We start from the raw sequence: 22684 nt of genomic DNA, 5'->3' as shown, positions 1-22684 counted from the left end.
GCCACCCGTCTGGACCTCTCTCAAGCAACAATCCTTGCAATCCCGTATTTCTAACCATCTTCTGGGCATCTCCGCTTGGGCATCTCCATTTGATTGTCTGCATCCAGGCATCCCACCAGCATCTCACACTGAACTCATCTTTCTTAACCAGTGAGGGCCTGCTCCTGGCTGCCCTTTGGCATTAGCATTTCTCTACCTGTCCAGGGACAAAACTCTGGAGTCACCCGACCTCTTCTTTCAACCCCCCATGTGCAGTTAGGTCACAAATTTATTGAGTCTATGTCTTTCTGCCCGTCCTCATCACTGCTGTTACCACTTCTGTGCAGAGCTTCACATGTCCAGCTGTTCATGTGTCATCTCCACTGGGATGTTTCATAGTCATCTAAAACTTAACATGTCCACAATGGGACTCTTGAGTCTGTTACTCCTGTCCCCCAGTTCACTTTCCCATCTCTATAAATGACTCTATTATATATCCATTTGCTCAACCTGGTCATCCTAGACATCTTCTTCTCTCTTGAGAGCCACATCTTTATGGGGTGTTTCAGGAGCACCCAGGCTAATTAATGTTTACCCCAGCCACCCCACCATAGCCATGTGTTGTTCAAATATTGAGGTACTTCCCTGTCAGTTGGTAAGCAGCTCCTGCCCCGAGACCCCTGACTGCTCCCCCACCACCCCAGTTGCCCTGGACTCCCCCCGAGAATTCCCTGGATCTCCCCATGATCTGGCAAGAGAAGAGTTCGTGTCTGGAACTGCAGGGGACCTCTAGGACCCAGCAACTCCAGCAAGACAGACATTGGTACCTATTTTAATTGGCCAGCCTGTGGGCCATAACAGTTCTTTTGAAGATAATCCCCAGTGTTACCCATTTTGAAGAAGAGGAAACGACACTGGAGAGATTAATTTATTTCCCCACAGTTCCTTGGAATCCATCTGGCTCCAAAGGACATTTATCACTAATCTCCTGACTGGTCCCCCTGTCCTAGAAGAATCTTCCCAAAGCCTAGCTCTCATCACTCACTGGTCCTGCTTAGAAACCTCCTGGGGCTCCCAACCCACATGGAGTTAAGTCCAAACTCAAGCCTAGGGTTCAAGGTTCCCACGTAGTCTGACCGTCTCAGCCCAGCCCCATGACAGAAACCCTGCCACGGCAGCCCTGAGCACTTTCCCGCTGCCACACTTAGGCCCACACCACTTACTTCTCTAGGAACACCATCCCAGACCCACTCTCCATATCTTGAAACCTTGACCTGTGTGGGTGCATGACTGCCTCAAATGCCCACTGCTCTAGAATCAAACCTTCCTTAATGCCCCCACATCTTCTTCCTTGGAATGCCTGCAGCCCTTAGTTCAAGTTCAATGAGCCCAGTCCAGCCCATCCATGGTACTCACCACGTTCTTCCTTATAGAAGAGTTTTACCCTAATGCCTTCTGTAAGCATACCGACAGACAGTTTGCAAGCCTTTGCAAACTGTCTTTTACACACCTTATGGTCATAGATGTTACTTCCTTTCTTGACTCTTATACCATAAGCTCCTGGAGGTCAGGAGTCACGTTTTGCTCGCCTCTGCAACCTCACTGCCTAGCAGAGGCCCAGGCCCAGGGTATGTGCACAGTCATGTCCTTGAAGCAAATGGGTAAGTCATACTCTGGAGGCAGAGTGGAGAAAGTGGAGGACAATTTTTCCAGTGGTTGTTCCCTCCAGGGCTGGCCTAATGCAGTCAGGATGCCAAGATCTTTTCTCTCCCCAGCGCACCCTGGGACCACTTGTGAATTCTTACTTTATTCATGGGTTATAATCCTTTATTATCATTAGTTACTTTGATGATCATATTACCTCAGATTTCGCCAGTGAGAGCCCCTTCAAGTGGTCCTCTGTACTTTTGACATGTCACCATCATTCTTGAAGCAGTTCCTTACTTTTGGGCACAGTAAGATGTTCCAGGCTCATCTTGAACTTTCCCATCCCAGCCCTAGAATTACCCACTTCTCCAAGGAGCCCTGGATCCTTTTACTGGCGAATGGTATTTATAAACCAAAATTTGTGTGCAAAGTGTGTTCATTGCTACTGGAGCATCGTTATTTCCAGGCCTCTCAGTGGACAGAGCTGGAAAATAGATATGTAAAAATAGATATATAGATAGATATATAAAATAGAACACACACATCTGTATATATGTATATAAATGTAAATAAATATGTTTACATGTCCATGCCCATATACATATCTACCCATCCATTCATCCATCCATCCATCCGTCCAGTTTCTTCCAATACTATAATTCCAGCACAGCACTGCATGGTTTATTCTATTTTCTCTCCTTTCCATATTTGTCATTCCCTCCTTTGACAGTGAGAAACTTGACTCTCATTATTTACAATGTATTTACTAATTTAGTTAATCCTAGAAGGCACAGAAAGCATTTTGAGAATTGCTAATCCATACGTCTATGAAAAAGAAGTCTTACTCAGTATTTGTTTACAGCTCTTCTTTCCCTTTAGCCGGAAGAAGGCATTTAGTCCAAATGCGGTGTACAAAAGTTACTTGAGGTAGTTCCTTGCCAGCCCTTTCTGCCCACAGATTTTAATCACCCCCTTGACTCTTCATCTCATTTCTCTCCTTGTCACACCTGGCTTTTGAAGTCCAGAGTCTCTCAGGGGCACCAGAGCTGCTGAGCCCCCTTCTCTGGGCATTGTCCAGGGTCCCAGCTTCATTAGGCAGCCCTCCTCCATCCTCTTGCCAGTTCCAGAAGTATGTGCACTCATGCCCCGCCCCATCCCCTTTATGGCTAAGGATTTGTTCCTTTTTAAGGCTTCCTTTGCTATTATTTTAATGGGATCCTGGGAGGGAGAGGAGACACCTTATGTTCCCAGTCTGCACTCTTGAACTTGACATCCAGGGACTCTAGAGTCACAAAGATCTGGGTTCACAGATTGTGAGGCACTAGCAGGCTACTTGACCTCTCCATGTCCCAGATTCCTCATCTAGGACTTGGGGATGAGAAGGCCTACATCACGTGGATTTGGTGAGGACTGACTAGACCTTATATGTAAAGTAGCCAACACAGTGCCCGGCACCGTGTTCAATAAATAACCCCTGTCATGGTCACCTTCACTGACACCTGGATGCCATTCCTGCCGATTTGGCCACTCATCTGTTCGCTTCACCACCTGGGGCCTCCTAAGCTCTGGGTATCGCGCAGAGTCCCTAAGTATAAAAGGGGTGAGGAGGCCAGCACTGCCAGTGTGGTTATCCTAACAGCCAGTCCCTGAGCTGGCAGTGTTCTTGGTGAGCTGCTGCTTCTCCTGGCCTGGTCTCCCTCAGCCCCAGGACGTGCTTTTGGCCTGGGATTTTTAAACTTTTCCCTGGCCTTGAGTCAGAGGGCCTGTGGGGAGAGCTTCCCCCAGCTGGGCGCCAGTGCACCTCAGCTGGCCCACCTCTTTGATGCTGAGGACACACGATTGTCTCTGATGGGATTGAGTGATGAGCTGGAGATTTTGGTAGAGTGAGGCCAAATCCCTGTGTGGCTCCAGGAACGAGGATAAATATAGCCCGAGTAATTGCTCATGCCCTTTGAAGGATTAAAAGTCAGCTTTCAGGCAAGCTGTGAAGCTCCATGACAGCAAGGGACTCAGTGCCTTTTTTAGAGCTGTGGTCAGCACTTCTTGTGCACTGCTGGGTCCCAGGCCTCCAAACGCAGTTTCCATTGAAGTAAGGGGTCACCTCCACTGGTCTACACCCCATGAGGGCAGGGATGGCTCTGAAGTGTCCCTACCACATCCCATCAGCCAACCCTAGTGTGGCACACTCAATAAACATTTTAAATGAATATATGAGCTATGAGAAGGCTATATTTTTAAACTAAGCTTTAGAATAAGATCTGTAGTCCAGTTAACAATAACGTACCAATGCCCACTTCCTGGTTTTCGTATCTAACAACAGCCATATACAATCTCACCACTGGGGGAAGCTGGGTGAAGGTACATGAGACTCTTTGTACTATTCTTGCAACTTCCTGTGTGTCTGTAAGTATTCCAAAATAAAAAGTAAAAAAACAAAAATAACCTTTAATCAGGCTCATGCCAATACTCTGACATTTGGGGGAAGCAGTGCTGGAAGATGAATTGATTAAATCCCTGTTTCCAGCAATGCTTGTTTTTCATTACTATTTTTGAATGTAAACACATGACTTATTCATATGATTCAAAACTTTAAATGTATAAAGAAGATATACAGTGGATACTCTTTGCCCCAGCCACTTAGATTCCCTCCCCATAGGCAACTAATGTTAATGTTTCTTGTGCTAATTTTAGCAAGATTGTGTGCACACACACACATATGTACTTGTGAGTATGTGTGAATATGAGCATATTTGTGTGCATGTATATATATCTATACTGTCCCATTATCTTACTTTTTCCACTTAACTATGTGATTTGGGGGCTTTTCATGTCACTACACAAAGCTTTCTCATCCTTTGTTGTGGCTATACCCATCACGTTTTATGGCCCCCAATTGGTGGACATTTATGTTGTTTCCAATCCTTTTGCTTTTATAGACAAAGCTGCAATGAATAATTGTGTTCATTTGTCATTTCCCAAGTGTGGGAGTGTGTTTGTAGAATAAATTCCTAGATGTGGAATTGGGTCAAAGGATAAGAGCCTTATAATTTTGATCATGCTAAATTGTCTTCTATAGAGCGTGCTCCATTTCACATGCCCATCAGTAATGTGTTTTATGAAATGCTTGTGTTAATACAATGATTTAAAAAGTTATTTGGTGACCCCTTTGTGAAAGCTATGGGCCTGTACCCAAGAAAAACAGAAATCACACAGTGTGGTTTTTTAAAAATTTTTTGGCTGCATTGGATCTTCGTTGCTGTGTGCGGGCTTTCTCTGGTTGAGGCGAGCAGGGCTACTCTTCATTGCGGTGCACGGGCTTCTCATTGTTCTCTTGCTGCGGAGCACGGGCTCTAGGCGTGCAGGCTCCCGTATTTGTGGCTCGCCGCGGGCTCTAGAGCGCAAGCTCAGTAGTTGTGGCACATGGACTTAGTTGCTCCGCGGCATGTGGGATCTTCCTGGACCAGGGATCGAACTCGTGTCTCCTGCATTGGCAGGCGGATTCTTAACCACTGTGCCACCAGGGAAGTCCCCACACAGTGTTTTGCATACAATTTCAGTTGGCTCAGAAACCCCTGAAGGCTATCCATACACCTCAATTTAAGAAGCCCTGGCCGAAGAGGAGGAAGTATGGTACAGAGGAGAGATCTTCAGGGCCAAACCACATACGTTCACCTCTTAGCTCTACCACTTACTGGCTGTGGAACATCAGAGAATTTTCGCCTCTTCAAGTCTCAGTTTCCTTTCCAAAAGAATGGTATAATAATTCTATTTAATAGGGCATTTATGAGGGTACATGCTTTTATGTAGAGCATCTAATATAGTGGTTGGAATATAGTAGGTGCTCAACATACAGTCTGTATACACACATACAGACACATAGAAACACACACACAGACACACACACACACACCCTCACATGCACACGAAGCCTTCAGTTCCATTTCTTTGTTTTTTGGGGTTTTTTTGGCTGTGTTGGGTCTTCGTTGCTGCGCACGGGCTTTCTCCAGTTGCGGCAAGCAGGGGCTACTCTTCCTTGCGGTGTGCAGGCTTCTCATTGCAGTGGCTTCTCTTGTGGAGCATGGGCTCTAGGCACGCGAGCTTCAGTAGTTGTGGTGCACGGGCTTAGTTGCTCCACGGCATGTGGGATCTTCCCAGGCCAGGGATCGAACCTGTGTCCCCTGTATTGTCAGGCAGATTCTTAACCACTGCGCCACCAGGGAAGTCCCTTCAGTTCCATTTCAACCTGTTTCTAGTTGTCTTTGTAGTATTTGCTGCTAGATTCACAAAATCAACTTTTGGAGCATCATTCCCTAAAGTCTTTGGACTAACTACAGAAGAATCACCTGAGGGCCTTAATTAAAATATAGATTCCTGGGTCCCACTTTAGATTCACAGGATTAGAATTTCTGGAAGAGGGGTCCAGAGAACGTCACATTTGGGGGTTCTATTGCACAATGAAGTTGGAGACACAGCACTAAAGAGTTTGGTAAATTCCTTCTATTCCCTATACCTGCAATTCTAGTAGTTCACCATGTGGCTTTACCAGGGGGGCCTGTTCCCAGCAGATGTATAGGGGTGGACGCCTGAGAGAAAGTGTGACTAGTAACCAGGAGAGTCGCCTCTGGTTCCATCTGCAAAAATACAGTTATTTATGGGTGTGACAGACGGCATGCACTGCAGTCTCATCAGGAATCTCTCTCATAACAAGCAGGGAGGAGAGACAGTCCAGGACTGGATGCCCATGGAAGGGACTGGGATGGAAGCCCAGTGGGCCAGGTTTGGTGGAGAAAGCCTGCCATGGCTGGGGTGACTGACCCATGGCCAGGAGCTGGGGATAAGGACTGTGTAAATCCAGGCAGCTGTCACCAGGAGGGCTTGAGGCCACAAGCCTTGAAGGACCAATGCCTAGAGCTCTCAGCATGACAGGTGAATGCTTTCTGAAGTGGCAAGTGATGGCCCACGGCTAGAATTGCCAGATTTAGCAAATAAAAATACAGGATGAGCAGTTAAATTAGAATTTCAGATTAAAAAACATTTTCTTTTAGATATACAGATTGCCAACAAACACATGAAAGGATGCTCAACATCACTAATCATTAGAGAAATGCAAACCAAAACCACAACGAGGTGTCACCTCACACTGGTCAGAATGGCCATCATCAAAATATCTACAAACAATAAATGCTGGAGAGGGTGTGGAGAAAAGGGAACCCTCTTGCACTGTTGGTGGGAATGTAAGTTGGTACAGCCACTATGGAGAGCAGTATGGAGGTTCCTTAAAAAACTAAAAACAGAATGGAAGCAACCTAAGTGTCCATCGACAGATGAATGGATAAAGAAGATGTGGCACATATATACAATGGCATATTACTCAGCCATAAAAAGAAGTGAAATTGAGTTATTTGTAGTGAGGTGGATGGACCTAGAGACTGTCATACAGAGTGAAGTAAGTCAGAAAGAGAAAAACAAATACCATATGCTAACACATATATATGGAATCTAAAAAAAAAAAGAGTTTCTGAAGAAACTAGGTCAGGACAAGAATAAAGACGCAGATGTAGAGAATGGACTTGAGGACACGGGGAGAGGGAAGGGTAAGCTGGGACAAAATTAGAGAGTGACATTAGATATATGTATATGTATAGCTGATTCACTTTGTTATAAAGCAGAAACTAACACACCATTGTAAAGCAATAATACTCCAGTAAAGATGTTAAAAAAATAAAAATCATATTTTTTAATATAAGTATGTCTCATGGACGTCCCTGGTGGCGCGGTGGTTGGGAATCCGCCTGCCAATGCAGGGGACACGGGTTCAAGCCCTGGTCTGGGAAGATCCCACGTGCCACGGAGCAATTGAGACCGTGTGCCACAACTACTGAAGCCTGCACGCCTAGAGCCCGTGCTCCGTAACAAGAGAAGCCACCGGAATGAGAAGCCCGTGCCCTGCAATGAAGAGTAGCCCCTGCTTGCCACGATTAGAGAAAGCCCACACGCAGCAATGAAGACCCAACGCAGCCAAAAATAAATAAATAAAAATAAGTATGTCTTGTACAATATTTGGGACATACTTATACTAAAAGGTAAGTGTTGTTTATCTGAAATTGAGATTTAAGTGGGTGTCCTGTATTTTATCTGACAACCCTACTCAGGGCTTCTCTGAGCTGCCTCTAACTGCAGAAGAGGGCTGGAGCCCATATGTGACTGGTTCAGGGCCCGCAGCGCCATGATCTTTCTCGAAGGTGTACTGCACCCAAGGCGATGAGGAGTGAGTCAGGGCAGGGTGTGGACCTCAGGAGAGAGGCAGCCCTTCCTCACCTGTGTCCAGGCAGGAAACTAATTTCTGTTGATCAGCAAGTTTGGGGTGCTGGCACTCTGCTAAGCCCTTCAATATTATCTCATTGAATCCTCCTGCAACCCTAGGAGTTAGGCACATGTGATCACTATGATTCCCACTTTAGAGATGAGGAGACTGCTGAGTCTCCATGAGGTTAAGAGCACAGGACTGTCAAGTGGAAGAGAAGGAATTGAAGCCCCGGGGCTGGTGCCAGGTCTGGGATTAGCTCATCTTCCAGGCCTTTCTCTCTGTTAATCCCAAGGGTTTAAGGTGGGGAGCAGCCTCCACCTCCGAATCCCTGGGACAGGAAATGTTCCCAGTTTCCCTGGCACTGGGCCAGGGTCTTGTCCAGGCTCACATGCTTGCTGGAGACTCCAGGCTGGGAGACAGATCTGCCGAGTTCCCCTGGTCCCCGTCTGGCCGGGACATGCCCAGCGGCATGAGCTGCCCGTGGGCACTGCCCTCTGCTGTGCCGATGCCTGTGGGAGGGGCCCAGGGCCAGCTGCTGCCTCTCAGGCCCAGCCTGCGCTGAGCCCCGGGTGGCCTGGCCAGCTTCCCTGCCGTTAGCCCCCTGAGCCAGACCAGAGGGGTCCCTGAGGAGCTCTGGGCTCTAAGTCCCAGCCCCTCTCCAAGGAGGCGGGCAGCGGGGCTCGGCAGCCAGAGGCTTCTCAGCTCTGAGCTCTGGAGCCAGATGTAACATTGACCTTAAATGGTAAAAGCTCCCCAGAGTGAAGAGAGGCTGGCCGGAGGAGGAAAGGGGAATAACTCAGTTTTAGGTAAGTCGTTGCTATCTCCGAGAATAACCTGCCTCTTCAGCTGGGAACAAGGGAACACTTCTCCTCCTTAAAGGTACAGGGTGATGGGATGGGGGCGCCTGACTTTAACTTTCCAGGGGAGTTGGCTTGGTCGGATGGCATTTCAGCCGAGTATTTTTATTGTTGCTGTCATAATTTTCAAATAAGAAGTGAATCTTGCCCGTCCTAACTTAACTAAATTGTGCTCCTTTTGCTTGCTGTTGGAAAGCATGCACAGGTTAGGGTGAAAATGTGGGTTCTGACTGGGGATCCGCAACCCCAGATTTCCTGTGGGCCCCTTTGGAGCAATAGGGGGTCCCCAGATTACATAAGCCAGCTGGTCAGGGCTTTCCCCACACCGCCTGCTACCCCTTCCCCAGCCCTGCTCTGTGCTTACTTATGCCTCTCTCTGCCCCCCACTCCCACCTTGTGCCACCCGCCCCCTGTCCACCTTGGACCTCGTGCTGGCCCAGCCCTGTCTCCCTCCCTGACCTGCCCCTGCTTCTGTCCCTGCACTTCCCATCCTGTGTTCTGGTCACAGCCCCTGTTTTTTATCCCTGTCCCCATCTCTCCTGTCTCCAGCTTTGCCCCCGTGCTCCTTCCCTGCACCCTCAAGGGGTTGCCTGTGCCTTGTCTGTGCCCCTAGCCTGCACACCTCCAGGAGCTCGGAGTCAGAGCTATTCCTAGAGTGAGCGGCACTCGGGCTGCCTTTCTCCAAAGGAAAGGCCAGTGGAAGCCAGAGGCCAGAGAGGGGCCCAGTTGTCTGCTCCCTCCTGCCCAGTAAACGGCTATAAAAGCCTGGAGGTTCTCTGCAGATTGAGTAAATACAGTGCGGGATCTGGGACCCCTGGCTGGCTCTCCCACCTCCCAGAGCTTGGCAGCTGCTGCTTTTTTAACACTCACTCTTCAGGCTGCTCTTTGAGGGTCTCGGGGGAAGTAAAGCAGCCCATGGGTCTCCTAGAGGAAAAAGGAAGCAGCTTCCCAGGGCTGTTAGGCTGGGAGCATTAGGGAGCCAGACCTGCCAAGGGTTCCGTTGTCCCCACCAGGGGGCAGTGACGTGCTGGTGAGACAGGTGGACTCTGGACTGCCCCTCAGCCGTCCTCTCTGTGGCTTGGCGGTCAGCAGAGGGGCTGTTTGATGAGGAGGAACAGAGGCCCTGATGGGTGGGGAGGAGAGATTTAGGAGCCCCCAGACTCTGCTCTTTGAGCTCTTTGAGGCAGGGGGACAGAGATAGAGAACTCAGTTCTATCTAGTAAGAGCCAAAGGCAGCAGGAGAGAAAATGGATATGAATTGACTTTGTGCCAGGGTCTGTGCTAGAACTGTTATTTAATTTAATCCCTGTGGTAGAGATGAGGACATTGTGGTTGAAAGAGGTAAAGCAATATGCTTAAGGGAACACAGTCTGTAGGTGATGAGCAGGGATTCCGGCTCAGGCCAGCTTGGTCCAAAGTGGGCACTTCGAGTGTTAGATGCCACCCTGCCTCTAGTTAGTAACCAGGGTCTCGGGCAGTTATTGAGCATCACAGTCCAAATGAGGGGAAAATCAAGGGGATTGCATTTGCCCCATGAACCTTGGAGGCCAGACCTTGAATTCAGGTGACAGCCCAGGGCAGCCTCACTGGTTGAGATGCAGAGGCAACACGACTCCATGACCTTGGACACACCCTGCCTTCTCTGCGAGGACCTTCCCCATGGGAGAAGGAATACAGGTCAGCCAGACAGACAGAAAACCTCTCTGCTAATCGGCTACAGATGTAAAAAAGAGTTAGAGAAAGCTGGGCTTAATCACCTCTCATTACTTTCTTCCCAGTACTTTTAAATTTATAATTCTTATTCAGAGTTTTTCCCTGGTAATAAAAGTAAAGTGTATTCTTTGCTAAACTTTCTTGGAAAATATAGCATAAGTATAAGTAAATTCAGAAATAAACATAAAGAAAAAAAAAGTTCCCTCTGGAATCCTATCACTCAGAGATAAAAATTGTTAATATTATGGTGTGTTTCTTTCTTTATAGTTCTCTATATTTTATAAAACTAGGGCCTTACCATGTGTGGTTTTGTAGTCTGATTAAAAAAAATTTTTTTAAGGGAATTCCCTGGCAGTCCAGTGGTTAGGACTCGGCACTCTCACTGTGGTGGCCTGGGTTCAATCCCTGGTAGGGGAACTAAGATCCTGCAAGCCGCGAGGTGCAGCCAAAAAAAAAATTTTTTTCTTAAAAGACTTTATTTTTTTAGAGCAGTTTTAAGTCACAGCAAAGGTGAGAGGAAGGTCTGCATAGAGATTTCCCAGATCCCCCTGGCTCCCACACATGCAGAGCCTCCCCCAACATAACAGCCCGACCAGGGTGGCACATTTGTTACAACTGATGAGCCTACACTGACACATCATAATCACCCAAAGTCCGTGGTTTACCTTAGAGTTCACTCTCGGTGTTGTACATTCCATGGGTTTGGACAAATTGTATAATGACATGTATCCACCGTTACAGTATCATACAGAGTATTTTCACTTCCCTAAAAAATCTTCTGTGCTCCATCTATTCATCCTTCCCCACCAACCCCTAACAATCACAGATCTTTTTACTGTCTCCGTAGTTTTGCCTTTTCCGGAATGTCATACAGTTGCAATCAAACACTATGTAGCCTTTTCAGACTGGCTTCTTTCACTTAGTAATATGCATTTAAGATTCTTCCATGTCTTTTCATGGGTTGATAGCTCATTTCTTTTTAGTGCTGAATAATATTCCATTATCCAGATGCACCACAGTTTATTTATCCATTCACCCACTGAAGGATATCTTAGTCTTTTTTTTCAATTTTTTAAACACCGAAGTATAGTTGATGTGCAATATTATGTAAGTTATAGGTATACAACATAGTGATTCACAATTTTTCAAGGTTATACTCCATGTATAGTTATAAAATATTGCTATATTCCCTGTGTTGTACATTATATCCTCCTAGCGTATTTATTTTATACTTAATAGTTTGTACCTCTTAATCTCCTACTCTTATCTTGCTCCTCCTACTTCCCTCTCTCCACTGGTAACCACTAGTTTATTTTCTATATCTGTGAGTCTGTTTCTTTTTTGTTATATTCACTAGTTTGTTTTATTTTTTAGATTTCACATATATGTGATATCATGCAGTATTTGTCTTTCTCTGTCTGACTTATTTCACTTAGCATAATGCTCTCCAAGTCCATCCATGTTGCTGCAAATGGCAAAATTTTGTTCTTTTTTATGGCTGAGTAGTAGTCTGCTTTTTTTAAACTGAACATTCTATCATGATTATTTTCTCATGTCATCAAAGATACTTCAAAACATGATTTTTAAGGGGTTGTATACTACCAAATAATTTTAGCTGTGCAAAATTTAATCATCATTCCCCTCGTTGGGCATTTACACATGTGGTTTTTCTTTGGGGCCTGTCTCAGTGGCACACACATGATGGCTTTTCCGTCCTTTTTGTGGAGTTTGGAAACTCTGCGCTCCCAGGTGGGCTTGTGCAGTACGCCCTAGGGTGTGGGCTTGCTCTGCAAGACGATATTAAGTGGGATACTGACTCAATTCGAAACACATGGACTCACATCGGAATTGCCTTTTTTCTTTTCTGTCCATCTGAGTTAGCCCAGCAGTGCGGGTGCTGCAGGACTTTCAGTACTAGAACCAGACGTCAGGCAAAACCAGGCAAATCGGGGCAAGTTGTTTTCCTGGGTTTGAACCTAGAGTGCCTTCAACATCTTTCACATGCTTGTTTGTCTCTCTTCTTGACAAAATGAGAGCAAGTCGTGGGCTTGGAGGCTTCGTCAGGAATAGCTAGAATTTAATAACCATTTTCACTAAATTTATTTTTACAGCTAACCCCTCTCTATTTGTGGTATAAGTGGTACTGACTTTTCCACAGATGGTAGGGGTATAAAGTTTCCTTTTAAAATAAATGTGATGACAGGGGAAGCTAACACTTGCTGAGTGCTTATTGTGTGCTAGGTGCTGCTCTAATGCTTTCCTTGCAGTTCCTCATTTCATCCTCACAGCAGCCTCTGAAGTAGTTACTACTGTTATCCCTATTGTACAGATGAGGAAACTGAGGCACAGAGAACTTAAAGAACTTGGCCAACAACAGAGAGCTGGTAAATGGCCCAGGCAGGACTGCAACACTGGCTTTCTGGCTCATTGCCAGTCAAATGAAAGAAGATTAAACCAATAAATATATAGGTGGCAAACAGACGTGGGAGAAATAGTGAGGGTGGTGTGCAGATGACTCAAGTTTAGGAAACATTGGCTTGGAGGAAACTGGGGTTCTGTGAGCAGGGGTATCAGTGGGTACAGGATGCTCATACAGGTGTGGTCAAAAGAGCGCTGGCTCCAAGTTGGGAGGAGGGCTTGGCCTTGACCAACTCTTCCCTTGTGGTCACAGTGGGAGCTGGTGCCTGGAGCTTGAGGCAGCATCTTGCCCTGCTGGAGAGCGCAGGCCCTGGAGCGACCATGCGACTCCACCACTGACCAGCTATATACCTTGAGACGCATCTAACCTGTCCAAGCCTCAGTTTCCTCTCCTGTAGAACAGAGATAATGATGGTGTCCATTTTGTAGGGTTAAATCCCTCAGCCTGGTGTCTGCTCTTAGCACCCAGTAAATATTAGGTATTATTATTTCTAGCCTCTGTCCGTCCCCCCTCAGAGATTCCATCAAGGACACTTCTGGACTGGTTGTGAGGCTCTGACTGACCATAAGTCTGAGTCCCAGTCTCACCTCCATTAATGCGCCAAGGGCAGTAGCAGACTTACGCTCTAGATGACTGGCCATTGGTACCTGGTGGGGTCTTTAAGGAGGCTCAGTAAAAACACCTTCTTCCTCCACTCAAGTTCTAATGCTCGTCGAGAAGTCAGCCTAATATCACCCTTATGACTGATAAAGTTAATAGGAGAATGTGGTTTCCATTGGCAGGCAAGCAGGCTTTCTAGTATTGAATTGAGCAGACTTACCCCCCAGCCCTATGTAGTGCCCTCCAGGGGAGGCAGGCCCCTTTGAATCTTAGAACCTGGAGGAGCAGAGCAGAACGTGTGTCCCAAGAGGAAGGGAAGAGGAGAGGGCTGACTATTCATGTTAACACTTCTTGAACTCACCATCAGACAGCCATTCCCCTGGGGCAGAGCCAGGAGTCTTACATTTTTGAGGCTTCCTCCACACGGAGGGAACAGTCACGTATGGAGAAGAAGCATTATGCTTCTAACAGAACTGCAGTGATGGTCTGGCCCAAGTCATGTTGCTAAGCTGCAGGGCTGCCATGTGGTCCCAGGAGGGCAGGCACCCCAGCTCCTCTGCTTTCTGCCTGATGGAACGTCACCCTTTCTCCTCCTGAGATGCCTGGGAGGCACCTGTTTGAGGACAAGTGCTTCCCTGGACAAGATAAGCATCCAACTAGAAGTATCTGGTGTGATTTTTTTTCTTTTTTTTAATGGAAGTTCCATTTAGGCAGCTCCAGCGAGGGAGCAAATGACCATTCTCTCCTCTGGGATACTTCATATAGACAAGAGAAGAGAGGGAAGGAAACTACCTTTGTTTGAACATGCTGTACATGCCAGGCATCTTGTGTATAATAGCTCATTAAGTCTGTACTGTGGCTATATAAGGGAGATATTTATGCGGAACTGATTCAAGGAGGTTAGGCCACTTATCTAAGACCGTTAACTAGTAACCAGTAAGTGAAGAATGGGATGTCAAATCCAAAACTATCAGACCCCCAATCTGTAGCAATTTCCATCACTCTGTGGCTTATACACCAGGCCACAGTGCAGAGTGAGAATGTCCAGCTTTTGTCCCTGCTCCTATAGTTTGAGCCCAGGAGGCCCCCGCACTGCTGCTCAGAGCAGAGGCCCTGAGCTTTGGGGGCAGGAGTCTGGAGCAGCTGTTCCACTAGGCCAGCTCTACTTTGCATCTCTCTTTTGTCTCCTTTTAGCCTGTGACTGTCTTTATCAGGTCTCATAATCTCGTCGATGAACAAGGCCCTTCTGTTTAGTTGGAAAATACAAGTCTAGAGCCATGAGCTTTTTATTGGCAGGAAATGCCATGTCCTACATTGTGAGTCTTGAGTCACTCTCTCTGACTCACCAAGGCTTGTGTTGGAAAAGTTCATAGATATGGCCATGGTCACCCAATCTGCCACAGAGGCAGCATGGAGTAGTGGTTGGGACCTCAGGTTCTCAAATCAAATGACCTGAATTCAAGTCCCAGCTCTGCAACTTACCGTGTGACTTTGGGCGAAATGATCTAACTTCTGTCTTACTTTTCTTAACCGTAAAATGAGGCTGCTGGTGATAATGATATAACTTGATCAAAGAGTTGTTGTGATGATGAATGGATTGATGTATCTACAGTACTTGTGTGTGTATAAGTACTCAATAAATAATAACCATTATTTAAGCTCAGATTAACATCAAGCACAGGTAACTCCTCTATTTTGTGGCTCCAAATGGTCAGGTTTCCCTAAGGGCTGTCTTGCCATGATATTTTCAACTAGTTTGGGGATTAGTTCCCTGGTAAAAAGACTGTAATGTCCTTCTGGACTTCTTAGCTAAGATATATTTCCTGTTTCCCAGCAAACAGGAAACTGGTCCCTGATGGAAGGTGATGCTGGTGAGGCTGAGTATTGTTAGGAGGAATCTAGTTGGTGGATGCCAAGAAGACTCCCTAAGGGGCATGATCTTAGGGATATTCAGGGTCCTGGACCTATCTGTAAGCCTGGTCATTGGTCTGGAGTTGATTATGTACATGGAGACTGACTCATGATAATCAAACTCACAAGAGACTGAAGTATGTAATTCTGAATGTCTGTGTGCTAATGTATGGGGAGGGATTACCCTTTCCAGTGACCACAATGCCTGGGAGATGGAGATTTTGCTCAGAAGGTGGAAAGTTCTGAGGGGTATTTCATGTAGGCCATAAAGTGGCCTGATAGCCGTCTCTGCCTACAACAGAGAGACTCCCCCAGAGCACAGGAGGGGTCTCTCCCCTGGGAACTTTAGATAAGCATTTCTCTTTGGAGTTCGCTTTGTCTTCTGTAGAAAGATGGGATTTGTTGGAAGGTAGTTCAGAGAATCAAAGGAAGGAGTAGACCATTAGGCTCCAGGAAGACAGCCCCCAGGGCAGTGCTAGGGACCTGGCAGTAGGAACTTGCCAGTGTTTTCTCTAGAACAGAGGGGTTCTCTAAGGCAAAGGGTTTTTGACGGTTCATCTCATCAATTAAAAAAAAATTTTAGTATGCATCTCTAATTTATGTGTATTTTTAAAAATTATATTTATGAGCTACTGTATTAATGTGAGTTATTTTATGAAACATGTAAAATTAGACATTTTAAAGGCTGAGAAAGAGAAAATACTATTTGAAAATCTTGCTTTATGTTTTTAACAGTGCCAGCAGCTTCTTTTTTTTGCTTTCCTTAAAAGAGTATTCTTTAGTAAGAGAAACGTGATTAATTATGCCTCATTATATTTTAAGATCTCAGCACTTTGGAGAACCCCTGGCTTTAATGACTGTCATGGTTAAACCAGCCACTGTACCAATCAGTCTCCCAGTAAGGAACCAAATCCAGCTCAATTGGCTCAAGAGACTTTAACAAAAGGACTATTTATAGAGGTTTGGAAACCACAAGGGATGAGGCCCAGGTATGCCCCAAAACTAGCAGCAGCAGGGAGCCGTTACCAGCCCTAGCCAGGAGGGGCGAGAGAAGAAAATAATGTGATTGGAAGCCAGTGAAGAGCCAGGGAAGAAGGACCATCCAGGATGAGCTGTAATTAGGGAGGGATACAGCCACTGCCACAGATGCAGCATGGAAGAAAGGAGGGGGCAGGGAAGGAAATGCCCAACCTGTCTCTCCCCCCACCTCCTGCTGGCCCCTTGGCCAAACTCAGCCAGCAAGCATGGAGGCCCAAGTGATGCATCCCATAGTTGTCATCTGGGAGCAGAGAATGGATCCTGGGGCAGGGCAGGCAGAGGATAGCCAGCTCAGGTAGCTGATGTGGATGAAGGGTATCCTTACTCACTGAATTCTAAGTGAAATTTTCAATTTGATCCACCAGTTTGTAAAAACTTTTTTGAGAGTTGCTTGTGGTGTTAGTGGTAGTAATATCTTCACTCCACATTTTTTGCAGGAGGTTTATAAGGCACTTGCCCATTTTATGGTGGTTGGCTTGGTTAAAACTAGATAAATATATTTCATGAATCCACTTGGGCACATTCAAGATGTATCATACTTCGCTGAAAGCAAATGACTACATGAGTGCGATGTCAGTCCCTTAGCATTGGAGAATTTCCCCTGTTCCCTCAGGACATCTCACAAACTGGTTGTGACAGTGACCTTTCAGCATTGAATGAAGGCGCCATTGCCAGTCTGCTTATTTAATACTAAGGAAGTAAAAATAAATAACAGTTTCCAACTGTCTTCCCATATTCCACTGGATCGTCTTGCATATTCCCTGGGCATGCATACCCCACCCTGAAGACCACTGCACTAGGGCTCAGCGCCTATCTTGACCAGGTTCCAGTGGTTCCTAGTCTCTGTCCAAGGTCTTGGGGGAGAGACCCCGATGGGCCCAGCTTGGTTGGGTCAGTACCAATCAACCATGGTCAGGTGACAGGAACATGGGGTATCGATGTGGCCGTGGGGAGCCATCCCTTGTATATAGGGGTTCCTCTTAGAGAAGGGGAAATTGCTGAAAGCAGAAGTCTCTCCAAAAGATCTCGTCACACGCTTATAATTGTCTTCCTGTCCTGCCTTCTGGAGATTCTGGTCAAACCTCCCATCTCTTCAGCCACATTTACAGACAGTTTCTTGGGTTACTTCCATAGATGACTAATCATATCCCTTGCATGTGGTTTTTCACATGGCTGTACATCAGACGGCAGCCTTGTTTCCCTGCTGTTGTCCGCATGTACAGCCAACATTCCCAACAATTCTGGGGTTCACAGGACCTTACACTGGTTGGGGCAGACTATTTCTCTGGTTATCTGGGTTCAGCAGAGAAAGATGGGTGTGGTGATTACCTCAAGGATCTGGCACATTTAGATCCAGAAACACTTGCAAGTTGTCCCTCTATCATGACTCCTACAGTCTGTAAACCACAGAAGTTGGCGTAGGCACGGGAACAAAGAAAGCCTGACTTTTCAGAGTCCTGGACTGGGAGGTTCAACTTGCTGAAATCCCCAGGAGCTTGTTTCACTTGACAATAACAAGAGTAATAATAATGTACTTATTTCTATCACAGCTATCATTTATGTAGCACCGGCTACATAGTGTGTTAAATGCTTTACGTACATTATCGCATATTTCTGCAACGCCTTGTAAGATCGGTAATAATAATATCTATATTTTACTGATGAGAAATCGAGGCTTTCTGAGGTTCACTAGTTCACTTGGGTTTACACAGTGGAAAGTGGCAAGGTCAAGGCTAGGCTGCCCTTGATGCAAAACACACACAGCCCATCAACAGATAGAATCTCACACTTGGAACTATCAGGCCAGGAGGAGATAGATGCTGGGCCAGTAAGATTTTTCAAAAGGTTAGATCATTATGGGTTTATTGAGAAGTATTAAGGGAAGCTAGAACCATGGCAGGTTTAAGGTGGTTCTTGGTAGATAGTGAGTGAGTAAAAGAATGAACCCTCCCAGGTCTGAAAACAGTAAAAGCTTTCTAATATCCACCCCTGGTGCTGAAATGAAGACAGCATATAAGCAGTGGTCCCAGGTCCTAGGCTTGGCTCTGCTTCCAACGCATTTTGTGCCCTTGAGCAGATCACTTCTCCCTTCTGAGACCTTGGTTTCCTCATCTGTGAACAGTTCACCCTCCAAGGCCCAATGGTTCACCCCAGTGATTGCATGATTGAGGCCAACCCAGAGCAATAATTGTGTCAGACGCTGTATCTGTGACAAAGGAGGATCGCAGATGTATTAGAAGGGTCAGCTGTTATTGTCCGTTCTCTAAAAGCCCATGCAGTGCTTTTGGGGACAGTCAGACTGGCATCAGGTCCAAAGTAAATGGACGGCTGTGTTTTTAAGAAAACATTTACTGCTGAAGGGACTGCTTATTCATTCTCTTTTTGTTAACAAGGCATTTGACTCATGCTTTGGACAGTTGCTGCTCCGATCATCGTCGCTAACAAAAGCAGCCTCTGGAGCCTGGTCCCTCTTTCCTTACACTATGGAGCCAGCTGCTCCCAGCCCTCCAGCTCCTAGAGCTCCAGCTCTAGGAGCACATGAGTGTGTCCTATGGGGTGGGGAGCGGGGACAAAAAGACTGGAAGTCCCTTGGAAGGGATTTGGGGCACCAGAATTTGGGGGCCTCCAAGAGGCATTGGGTACCCCTCAGAGCTTCCCTAAGTGGAGACCTGGAGAACTGAGGAGACTCAGTAAAATGGTATAAGCAGCTATAACTACATCTTGCGAACTAAGTCTAATGCAAGTTGAAATGCCCATCTCCATCCTATAGCCAGAAATTCTAGAAGAGACCATCCTATATGGAATATATAGCCAGCGCTAAGTGAGTATATGAATGCCAAGAACTCCTGGATGGCCTTGGCTGCCAAAACTGTTCTCTGTTGCCCAGTAGCACATTCTCATTCTGTATCTCATGTGATCCTCCCAGAGGACCATGGAGCCACGTGATCTGTGTCACCTTTCATGAATTCTTCAGATTTCACAGTCTTATGCACTATAGATAGCATAGCTCCTTCCATTGCCCCCACCCCTGCCCCCAGGGCCACAGTAGGATTTTGGTGGGCTCTGGGCTTTTTTTTTTTTTTTTTTTTTTTTTAAACTTTTTGGCTGTGCCACACGGCATGCGGGATCTTAGTTCCCTGACTAGGGATCGAACCCACACCCCCTGCAGTGGAAGCACAGAGTCTCAACCGCTGGACTGCCGGGGAAGTCCCCGGCCCCTAGGCATTTTTGACTTCATGAGCCCCTTCTTGCTTATGAAAATTATAACTCTGTTGGTGTAAAGAAAAATATATTATTGTTATCTATTAAAACATTTTTTTACCTAAAAGTTCATTTTTTTTCCTTCTGACTTTTAAAAGCAATTAAAACATTTTACTGGGCACTAGGCACTGTTCCTACCGGATATAATGGATGAGTCAGCCCTGCCCCCTCACCTTACTGTTCAGAGCATGGTCTAGGGACTGGCAGCATCAGCATCAGCTGGGAGCTTGTTAGAAATGCAGACTCTCAAGTGCCGCCTCAGAACTACTGAACCAGAATCTGCAGCTTAACAAGACCCGCAGGTAATTTGTGTGTATATTATAGCCCGAGACATGCTGTCTACCACACTGTCCCATGGTACCGCTGGGGATATCTGAATCATAGGTCACACTGTTACCCCAAATTGCAGCAAGAAGTTCAGTAACAGAAAATCCTATGTGGAAGATAACATCTAGCGTTAAATGGCTGTGTAAATGCCAAGAATTCCTGGACGGCCCTGTGTGCCAAAGGTGTTCTCCTCTGTTACCCAACTGATGTTCTCCCTCCTCTTCCCCTCCCCCGCCCCCCCACACACTGTTACCCCAAATTGCAGCAAGAAGTTCAGTAACAGAAAATCCTATGTGGAAGATAACATCTAGCGTTAAATGGCTGTGTAAATGCCAAGAATTCCTGGACGGCCCTGTGTGCCAAAGGTGTTCTCCTCTGTTACCCAACTGATGTTCTCCCTCCTCTTCCCCTCCCCCGCCCCCATACACACACACACACACAAACACACACACACACACTCAGTGGAGAAGTCAGTCCCAGGCAGAGGGGTCTGACCTCTTTTGTTTCTGAGTTGGTCCTTCCAGTTTTTCTACGAAGCACCTGGCCTCCAGAGCCATCTCAACAGAGGCAGATGCAGGAGGCACAGCCCTAAGTTCCTCTACTCAGAGGTGACACCCAGTCTCTTGGGCAGAGCTGGTTATATGGCCCCAGCCGTATAACAAGGGAGGCTGGGAAATGCAGGGGGACACAGGAGTATTCAGGGAGCACTAACCATCTCTGCCCCAAGTGGAGAATCAGTGAGACAAGTAACAGCTACTGCAGAGCCTGAGGCCTCCCAGAGGCAAGACATTAATAAACTAGGATGTGAACAACTAGAGACTCAGGGCTTGCAGAGAAGTCTTTTAAAAGCTGAGAGAATTAACTCAGAGACGAATGCCTGCCGTCCCCCAAAGTCTTACTCTTCCAGTAAGGGGGAGGGGAGAATCAACTGGGCAACAGAGAATGGTTTTGGCAGCCAAGATCATCCAGGAGTTCTTGGCATCCATATACCCACTTACTGCTGGCTATATATTCCATATAGGATGGTCTCTCCTAGAACTTGTTGCTACAAGATGGAGACTTAGTCCCCAAGATGCACGCTTAAAGCTGCTAAGATTTTAGGTCGGTCGCAGCAGCTACTGTAAATTACCCTAATTCACTACCCAAGCACCCTTGTCATAGACCCCTCTCCCACTTCCCCAGAAGGAAAGTGACAGCCTGTCGCTTGTGCTGTCCTCGCCTCGCGGCTTGGCCATCCAGCCTCTGCCTGCTTAGTGCTCTAACCCCACCTGCTCTGTGCCTTGCCCCTGGATTAGAGGCTTACTACGTTCTATGTTATAGGGAAGGAAACTTGTGATCCCACTGGAAAATAAGTAAGGAGAGTGCAGAATCTTGGTCTTCTGACTATTACTTGCCTGTCTGTGAGGGAGAAAACATGAAGTAGAAATAAAAGGAGGCTTTCACAGGCATCAAGGATAGGAAGGGTTATTCCTAGGGAGCTACAGCTGTCTTTTAAATGGCTTTGCACCATCTTCATTAAGAGGTTTTATAATATCAGAGGCCACTGGTTGTCCTGGGGGCGAGGCTCAAGAAGGATTGAAAATGCCAGCTAACATCTAGTGAACGCTGACTATGTGCTGAACATTGTTCTAAGAAGCTTATGTGTAGAATATAATTTACATTGTTATCGTCATCCATGTTTTACAAATGAGGAAACTGAGGCACAGATAGATAAAATAACTTGCCCAAGGTCACGCAGCTACTATGCAGCAGGGCTGAGATGTGATCCCAGGCAGCTTGGCTCCAGAGCCCACGTCACAACCACCACGCTCCCTGAGCTCTGGATACCCACTAATTAGAGGGCTTGGGGGCATCTCTGACCAGTACTTTGAGGAGGACACATTGAGCTACTCCTTGAAAAAGGAGTCATTCCATAGTCATTCCATTTGAAATTCCACAGTCAAATAAGTCTGGGAAACTATCTATACTTTCTCTCCCTCTCGGAGATTTATCCTGCATCTTTGCTTCTTAAGGGCTGAGAAGGCCTACAGGACAGAAACCTGCCTCATGCTGTCATCTGCAAGTGTATCAAAATGTGGAACCTTATTTTCAGAGCTCATAGCATCACCCAGAATGAGGGTTGCAGAGGACATACTTTGGGAGAAACTGGCTAGGGACATTTGTGCTTGAGTGGATGCGGCATCTAGAAAGCCCTCACCACTTGCAGGACTGCCAAGGCGGGCTTTAAGGGGGCCAGGTCAGCTCCAAAAGCTGGGAGGCAGACGGTGGCCAGAGTGGGGACAGCACGGGATCTACTGGTTTCCAGTCCTACCTGGTCACCCTCAGCTCTTGCTCTGGAGGAGTTGCCACAGGGCACTGAGTCTCAGTCTCCTCATCTGCAAAATAACATCTTCCTTCTAGTGCAGTTGGGGAATTGAGTGAGCAGATGTTCCTAAAGCGTCAGGGACAATGGTATGCTCTGATGAATGGTGAATGTTGTCATTCTGTTGTCTATTTTTTTTTTTTTTTTTTTTTTTTTTTTTTTTTGCGGTACGCGGGCCTCTCACTGTTGTGGCCTCTCCCGTTGCGGAGCACAGGCTCCGGATGTGCAGGCTCAGTGGCCATGGCTCACGGGCCCAGGCGCTC

The 22684-nt window shown here is 46.6% G+C and overlaps 1 protein-coding gene across 6 annotated transcripts in view; it reads left to right on the top strand.

Moving 5' to 3' along the window:
- Positions 1-8388: 8388 nt before the first annotated feature.
- The window catches only part of IRAG1 (inositol 1,4,5-triphosphate receptor associated 1), a 120258-nt gene continuing 105962 nt past the window's right edge, over positions 8389-22684 (top strand). For 2 of the 6 annotated variants that reach the window (XM_007115408.4, XM_007115407.4), the window contains exon 1: positions 8390-8739. In XM_007115408.4, coding sequence (XP_007115470.1) covers positions 8673-8739 — 67 coding nt within the window. In that variant the 5' untranslated portion in view covers positions 8390-8672. The other 4 variants (XM_007115411.4, XM_007115410.4, XM_007115409.4 and 1 more) reach the window with 3 other exon arrangements.

This window comes from Physeter macrocephalus, chromosome 16 (assembly GCF_002837175.3).
Source record: "Physeter macrocephalus isolate SW-GA chromosome 16, ASM283717v5, whole genome shotgun sequence".
NCBI lineage: Eukaryota > Metazoa > Chordata > Mammalia > Artiodactyla > Physeteridae > Physeter > Physeter macrocephalus.
The sequence above is the reverse complement of the archived record's forward strand: the minus strand, read 5'-3'. Positions and strand labels throughout refer to the sequence as shown.